Source organism: Sphaerodactylus townsendi, linkage group LG05 (assembly GCF_021028975.2).
Source record: "Sphaerodactylus townsendi isolate TG3544 linkage group LG05, MPM_Stown_v2.3, whole genome shotgun sequence".
NCBI classification, from domain to species: domain Eukaryota; kingdom Metazoa; phylum Chordata; class Lepidosauria; order Squamata; family Sphaerodactylidae; genus Sphaerodactylus; species Sphaerodactylus townsendi.
Window position 1 is genome coordinate 11,355,121 of NC_059429.1, and position 8,320 is coordinate 11,363,440.

At 51.5% G+C, this 8,320-nt stretch overlaps 1 protein-coding gene across 1 annotated transcript in view; it reads right to left on the reverse strand.

Annotated features, from left to right (window-relative positions):
- MKNK2 (MAPK interacting serine/threonine kinase 2) overlaps nucleotides 1–7,907 on the reverse strand; it is a 54,219-nt gene extending 46,312 nt beyond the window's left edge. Inside the window, 2 exon segments of the mRNA XM_048497178.1 lie at nucleotides 6,011–6,213; nucleotides 7,811–7,907. Of these exon segments, the coding sequence (XP_048353135.1) occupies nucleotides 6,011–6,061 (51 nt within the window). The 5' untranslated portion in view covers nucleotides 6,062–6,213; nucleotides 7,811–7,907.
- Nucleotides 7,908–8,320: the final 413 nt, after the last annotated feature.

Sequence of the window (8,320 nt, forward strand, 5' to 3'; positions counted from 1 at the left end):
GTTAACTTTAGAAGGAGGAGGAGGAGGAGTTTGGATTTATATCTCCCCTTTCTCTCCTGTAATGAGACTCAAAGGGGCTTACAACCTCCTTGCCCTTCCCCCCTCACAACAAACACCTTGTGAGGTAGGTGGGGCTGAGAGAGCTCTGAGAAGCTATGACTAGCCCAAGGTCACCCCACTGGCATGTGTGGGAGTGCACAGGCTAATCTGAATTCCCCAGATAAGCCTCCACAGCTCAGGCGGCGGAGCAGGGAATCAAACCCGGTTCCTCCAGATTAGAGTGCACCTGCTCTTAACCACTACGCCACTGCTGCTTAGGGGAGAATCACTACAGCCAAGATCCACCTACAAGTCTGGAGTGAGGGTTCTCCCATCCAGAAAGACTCGGGCCAAATCCTCACGTAGCTATGAAAGTCACAGAGCAACCTTGGGGCGGGCAGCCCGCCTCGCAGGGCTGCTGTCAGAATCAGCGACAGCTTGGCTCCCACGGAAGCCGATTCCTAAACGAAATGCCTGCTGGAGCATTGGTGGGGGGGGGGGGGGGAGTAGAGTATTTGAGACCGAAACGCCACGAACAGAAGGGTTTTCAATGAGTCATCGAAATGTGGAATTCCCTGCTGGAGGACCCAACAGCCACAGGCTTTGCAAAGGGGGGGGGGGGTAGACGGCTGTGGTGACTCAAGGGAACTTCCACGTTCAAAGGCGGGAAATATCTGAATCCCAGCGCCAGGAGGCAACATTAAGAGGACATTTTGGTCTCCCTCCTTGCTGTCGGCCCTCCAGAATAAGTGGTCAGTCACTGCGTGAGACAGGATGTTGGAATAGACCAGTGGTGGCGAACCTTTTCAAGACCGAGTGCCCAAATTGCAACCCAAAACCCACATTTATTGCAAAGTGCCAACACAGCAATTTAACCTGAATACTGAGGTTTTAGTTTAGAAAAAAGAGTTGTCTCCAAGGCGTGAGTGACTCAGGAGTAGTCAGTGGTCAGTTGCTTTGCTTTGAAGCAACCGGGCAACTCTTCCAACAGGTGAATCAGAACCCTGGGAGGGTTTACTCAGAAGCAAGCCCCATTGCCAGCAACCGAGCTTACTCCCAGGTAAAGGATCACGCTTTAGTTCTTCCCATGAAAATCAGTGGGGTTTAACAGCACTTAGTAGGGTTACCTACACTGCTTCCCCAAAACTAGGTCTTAGGTTTAATGCTAATAATCAAGCTCAGCGGCCCAGGCCAGCCTAGATGCGTATGGGAGGGGCACTCTGTGTGCGCGTGCCCACAGAGAAGGCTCTGAGTGCCACCTCTGGCACCCGTGCCATAGGTTCGCCACCACTGGAATAGACAGACCACTGGTCTGAGGCAGGAGGGTTCTTTTAATGTTCTTATATCCTGATCCATCAGCCAAACACGTTACCTGGCAATTGCAAACCTCAATATTGCCTTGCGCATACTTAATTCCAGGTATCTTGCCAGGACTCAGTCGGAGTCCCAATCCCCTGCATGCCAAGACCGCAGGCCAAGACACCCCCAAAACATTCCCCAGGATCTAGGGTGTTGTGGGTTTTCCGGGTTGCATGGCCGTGTTCCAGTAGCGTTTCGTCAGGAGAAAATGCTACTGAACACAGCCATACAACCCGGAAAACCCCACAACATCCTAGCGATGGCGAACCTTTTTGAGACCGAGTGCCCAAACCTGCAACCAAAAACCCACTTATTTATTGCAAAGTGCCAACACGGCACTTTAACCTGAATACTGAGGTTTTCGCCTAGAAAAAAATGGTTGGCTCGCAATGGGGCGCTTTACTCGGGAGTAAGCTTGCGGTAGTTGTTGGCTTTGCTTTCTTTGAAGCAACCGCGCAACTCTTTCAAACGGGTGAATCACTTAATTCCTAGGGAGGGTTTGACTTCCAGAAGCTAAAGCCCCATTGCCCGCCTAAAACCGAAGCTTACTCCCCAGGTAAAGGATAGCACTTAGTTCTTCGCGATGAAAATCAGTGCGGGCTTAACAGCTTTTTAAACAGGGTTACATATACTGCTTCCTCAAGAAACTAGGTCTTATGTTTAATGCTAATAATTCAGCCTCAGTGGCCTGTGGCCAGCTCTTAGATGTGTAGTGTGTGGTGGGGACGATTTCCCCACAATGAACTCTGTTTGTGCATGCCCACAGAGAGGGCTCTGAGTGCCACCTCTGGCACCCGTGCCATAGGTTCGCCATCACTGCCCTAGCGATTCCGGCCATGAAAGCAGTCAACAATACATTCCCAGAATCGCTAATCTCAAGTGACCAGGCTCCAAGGTTGGCTGGTCAGCAGCAACAGGTGTCACAGAAAGCTGTTGAGGGACTATTAGGGGTTGGTGGGCAGAAACGCGTAATTCTTCAGAAAACCTAGTTTAGCTCATTCCGCGACATTACGCAGAATAATGCACTTTCTCAAACTAGCTTTCAGTGCTCTTTCGGCTGTTAAAAGCGGAAGGTAAGCAAAATACACTCGCAAACAGTTGTGAAAGTGGTTTGAAAACGCATTATTTTGCGTGTGCGGAAGGGGCCTTGGACACATTCTCTGCCCCCAAATGCTACAAATATACTTCACTCTTTTGCTCCGCATAATCAGGACAGATTCCGTCTGCAGCTAACCAGGTCTGAGCCAAATCACTCCCCATTGGTGCCTTCTAGGTCAGCAGGGCCTCGAGCCCCCCCGGCAAAACCTCTAAACACTCAAGCCATAACAGCGTCTATTTAGGAGCCAGAACCGGATCGACAAGTCTGGCATAGTGCCTGGCGGGGCCGGTCCTTAATGCGCGCCTAAAACTCCCAAGTAGGACGCCGGCATCCCATAATTAGGAGATGCCATCAGAAACAGGATGCGATCATCAGACAGACGGGAAAGAGCAGACAAATCACGGGACCGTCCCTGTGGTTTTGAGTACACGGCACTCCTCTGCGGGAGGAATTAAACAGCCGGGGAGGGCCCACTACAGGGCCGGCCGCCTGTCGGGTGGAGCGGCATTCTCAGCTGAGATCTTGGAGGTGAGGCGGCATTTGTCAGGTTCTGCGTCAGCCAAGATGCTCCTCAGACTCAGTAATCCCACCTGTGAAATGGGCAGGTGGGGGCCAGCGAGAGAGGCAGGGGGCTCCAGCCGCGGCCGCTGTCCCCTGCCAAGGTAACCGGCAGCGGGGACAGCTTAACAGGGCAAAACTCAAAAGCGATTTCTTCCTCCTTCCAATCCTAGATCGTATAAGGCAGGGGTGCTCAATCTGTTTTCACTCGCGTCCCCCTTGGCAACCCATCTCCCTAAAACTGAAAAAAAAATACCCCACTAGCAAACCCACTGCCTAATCTTCCTCACGTACCCCTCCCCCAAAACTCGGGCATGCCCCCCAGGTTGGGAACCACAGGAATAGGCCAACCATTCTGATTGCAGTCCCCACAAAACGCACAGATCAGAAGGTGAATCTCTGGCCCACCAACTACTACACTGTCTCAGATTCAAGGAAATCAGATCCAAGTATGTGAAATCTCACTCCTTTACATTTACCCAATCTCCCCGATTTAATTAGATTACGCTACTTGTTGGACAACCCTGATCCTTCTCTCTGTATGATAGTGGCAGACCTTTCTTCCTCTGGAAATTACTAAGCTACCAGTAGATTTCTTCTTTTCGTCCCAACACATTACGTATGGTCCTGTATTGTATATGCTTTTAAATCTGTTTTTATTATTGTTGTACTGCTGTCTATGCCAATAAAGGCTTGCTTATTAAAAAAAAAAGATCAGAAGGTGGGGACATCTCAATGTATTATTCCGGGCCGAGTATCTCTAGCTGCTGCTAGCGATCACACAAGTCACACAAACCCAGCGCCAGCATTTGGGGAGGGGGGCGACTTTGTCTCAGGTTTTCTGCAGTTTTATGGTTCTGCATTCTTCACAGGAAAGAAAGAGGCAACCACAGAAACCCTGAAGTCCCGACCTGAACCTTATTCAACCACTGTCCTTTGGAATTTACCATACAGCTCCTTGAATGCACAAGGCCTGGACGCACGCTTAAAACACACAACTACCACCTCTGAGTTCCCTTCTTTACAACTCCCCTCCTACCTCCTAAGTGAGAGGATTCTTAGAGCTGTGGGAGTGGCGACTCTGGCACTCCAGGCCATGTTATGGGACTACAAGTTCTTAACAGTTCTCGCCAGCATGGGCCAATTGGCCAAGCTGGCAGGGGCGGATGGGAATTGTAGTCCATAACATCTGGAGTGCCAAAGGTTTGCCACCACTGACTTAGAGAGTTCTGTTCCTGCTGGTATCTGACGATCAAAAGCTCTTTTTTCAATGAGCGATCGTCAACAGGTGTCAAACTTGCAGTTCTCCAGATAAAGAGTGGCTCACAGTCTCCCATCATCTGGCAGGGGATGATGGGAACTGTAGTCCATGACGTCTGGAGGGCCGCGCGTTTGACACCTATGAGCGACGTGATTCAAAACCAGCTTGCTCGCTCATCCCCCTCTAAGGGATCCCCAGCGCGAGCATCTCAAGTCTGAACCCAATTTCACTCAGCCGCGATCCACTCCATCTGGATGGGGGCGTGGGGGAACTCTCGTACACAATCAACCTGGGTGATTCAGGCAAAGAAACAAACTTCAGCCAGAATGCAGAGTCCCAGCCTTTCTCAACATCATGCCGTAAGCGTAGTCTCCTTTGCCCTGGTAAATTTCCTTAGTCGGGCACACCCCTTTTCCCTTGAATAATTTTTCAGACGCAAAGTTTGTAAACAGTTCCAAGAGAGTCGCTGTGCTGGTCTGCGGGAGAGAAGCTACATTTGAGACCAGCAGCAAAGCCAACCAGATTTTCGGGGCACAAGATTTCAAGTAAAAGGAGTTTTGACTCTTGAAAGCTCAGTCCCACAAAAATCTTATCCATCTCCAAGATGCTACTGGACTTGAACCTGAAATCTGTCAAGTTTGCCTTCCAGCCAAAAACGTACAAAGGAACTCCTTTGTACCTGGGAAGGTGGCTTGGGAAAGCCATGCTCAAACAGACAGGTGAGCCATACTACGGTTGAAGCGTCAGATTATGACCTGGAGAATCACACTCAAACCCGGCTCCACCGTGGAAGTTTCGTTTGGCGATCTTGGGCCAGCTGCACTCTCTCAGCCTGGCCTACCTCACAGGGCTGCTGTGAGGAGGAACACAGAGGTGAGGCAAACAAAGCGAGCCCCTTTGGGCCTCTACCGGGAAGGAAGGTAGGGTATAAACAAGGCAAACAAACCAAACTGCGGGCTTCCACCACGCTGCGTAATCTTCCCAGAATCTTTGTCACAAAAGCGGAGTGCCGTCACCGAGTCTGCAGCTGTGGAGAGCTTTGAACCAGGGACTTCCCTGGTCAGATTTGATTCTCTCGTCTGCTACATTCCTGGGCCACATCCAAGAGTGCGCACCTGCTCCTTGGAAAAGGTAACGGCCACTTTCTTGCAGGTACTATGAAATATGAGGCACACTGAAGGCCCTTCCGCGCCTGTTGGCCAAGGTCTCGCCGAGGGACCCGTTCATGGGGCACAGTACATCCAAACACTAGCAAACAGTAGCAGCCAAAAATCATACCCCACATTTTCTGCCCATCACAAGGTGGCAAATATCCCCCAAAATCCTGAAGAGAGGGTAATGCAAAGTCTGGCAGATGTGGACAAAGGGAACAGATGTTCCAGAACAAATCTCTCCACCAAAATTATTTCCCTTCTGCATCATGCCGCAAATCTTGCACACCCCAAACAAACTCGCTTTGGTGTTTTATGTTAAACTTTAAAAACAGGAAGCAAAACTCACTCGCACTTCTGAAAAGGAAAGGTTAAAGCAAGAACTTCTCCCAAAGGCTTTGAATCCAAATCAACCCAAACCCCCAATCTGAAAAGACATATTCACAGAGTAAAGGACTCCCAAAGGACTTTTATTCCAAATAAAAGCAAAGACCCCCAAGGGACTTTTCTTGCAAATAATAATAAAAACAGAGGAGGATTTACCTTGAAAGATCGATGGAAGCCTTGAAGCTCGGCTGTCTTCTTTTGCACCATTTTGAGACTTTGAAAAATTCAGGGAAGGGAGGTGTTTAAAATGAAGGAGTAAAAATTTCAAAAACGGGGCCGGGGAGGGGGGGGGAGGGTTAAATAAAATAAAGCAAGAAGGGGAGGAAACTGGAGCTAATCCAGAGCTGACGCTGGAGACCCTATAAAGGGGGGGGGGGGGGGAACAGAAAGGAGAGAGATTACTTGGGCTGAAAGAGAAAACTTCAGATGCACCAAGCAGTTTGACAAATCTCAATTGCAAAATGAAGGAATTAACTTCCGGGATTCCCAGACTTCGGAAAGGAGGACAGGGCAGACAACACTGGGAGAAAGGAGATCGGGAGAAGACACAGCCCCCCTGCCCCCCGCCCCCACCTATCTACAACACTTCTGCAAAAACAGACCACCGCAGTCTGGGAAATTTGCAAAAAGAAACATGCATATATTTATATTTGTATAAACATTTGCAAAAAAGAAACACACACACATATATGAAAACATTTGTGTGTGTGTTTATATATGTGTGCATGTGTGTATTTATACACACACACCAAGGTGGGAGCACAGTGAGCGACAGATGTCCCCTGGTCTAGAAGGCACCCTCTTTAAAACAAACAAAAAAACCTTTCCCCTTTACATGAATTTGCAGTTTTCCGTCTCCCTTTCCCCACAGCCTTTATTACAAACAGAATCAGATGTTGGGGGGGGATTATCTTGATCCCTTTGTGCAGTATTGCAATGGGGGGGGGGGACGACAAAGGGGGAGGGTCACCGATTTTCTCATCCCCACATCTTTGCAGCAGAAGATCTGCAGGCGTAACATCCATTTTATTATCTCCCCCCCCCTCTCCCTAGGAGTCCCTTTAAATCTTGCAGAGACGGAAGGGGGCGTGCACTGTGAAGTCACAAACACACACAAACCACCGCAAAGCACACTTTTTGCTAAAGTGGGGGGGCTGGAGATGGAAGGGGGGGAGAAAAGGACACACACACACACCAGGACACGCAGACAACCATTTTGATAGGCCAAAGGAGAAGAAACCTGAAGTTTATTTTTATAAGTTTACAAGATTGCCCCCCCCCACCCTGCAACCTGGGGGGGTGCTGCATTGCAGAGGTCCTGTCGAAATGGGGGGGGGGCGGGCTTTATAGTCCATGCTCCAATGTTTTTAGGGGGGGGAGGAATAACAAACCTTCCCCTCTGCCTTGATGCATTCCGGATTAGGGGGCGTACGCAGCGCCCCCCCCCCCCCGGAGCGTGTTTCCTATTATTACTTGCGTATTCGGGGGGAGGGGGGATCAAAGCAAGTCACACACACGAGACGACGGAGGAAGGATCATTTCTCTCCCCCCACCCCCCCATATATAAGCAGGCAGCCTTTGCAACGCGACCAGATTGCAAACGCTTCTTTGTAGCCGAGGCGAGTTGATTTCCTTCCCCCCCCGCGCCCGACGTCCAGCGCTGGGGGGGGGGGGGGAGGCTCCCTCTACGGCCCTCCCCTCTGCATTCGTAACCCTCGACGGGGACACAAGGGGACAAGCGCGATTAAGCTTTTGCAAGAGGGAGCTGCAATCGAGGGGGGGGGCGCCTCCCGAGCTGCCCCCCCCACCCCCGTTTTGCACGGGCGACCCCTCCCCCCTTGCAAAAAATACCCCCGCCCCGTGCGGGGCCAAGTGCAAGCGCTGGCTTTTGCAAAGGCAAAGGGGTGGGGGGTGGGTGGGGAGGAGGGCGAGCGGCCGCCCCCGCGCCCGTCTTACCCTGCCCGGGCTCCGCAGTGCCGCCGCCACTGCTGATGGAAAGGCCCGGCCAGCCTGGAAGGGACGGGAAGGGAGGATCCGACGCGCCGCTTCGCCCGGCCCTTTATATTGCAGGCGCGGCCGGAGGGCGGTCCCGCTTGCATCAGCTGAGCTAGGTCCGCCTCCTCCTCCGCCTCCTCCGCCGGGAGGGCGAGAGGAGGCCGCCTGGGCATGTGCAGAGCGCCGGCGGCGGCTGCCCTGCAAGGCGCCGTTCAGCGCCGCTTCCCCGGGACGCTTCTGAGCATGCACAGAAAGGGCCTCCGTCGACTTTCAGTAGGGCGGAGGGCAAAGCTGTATTGCAATTGGGGGGGGGGGCGACAAAGGGGGAGGGTCACCGATTTTCTTATCCCCACATCTTTGCGCCAGAAGATCTGCAGGCGCACATCCATTTTATTATCTCCCTTCCCCTAGGAGTCCCTTTTGTAGCATAGTAATAACTGAGCCTTCCAGTATGATGGACTATAGATGGAT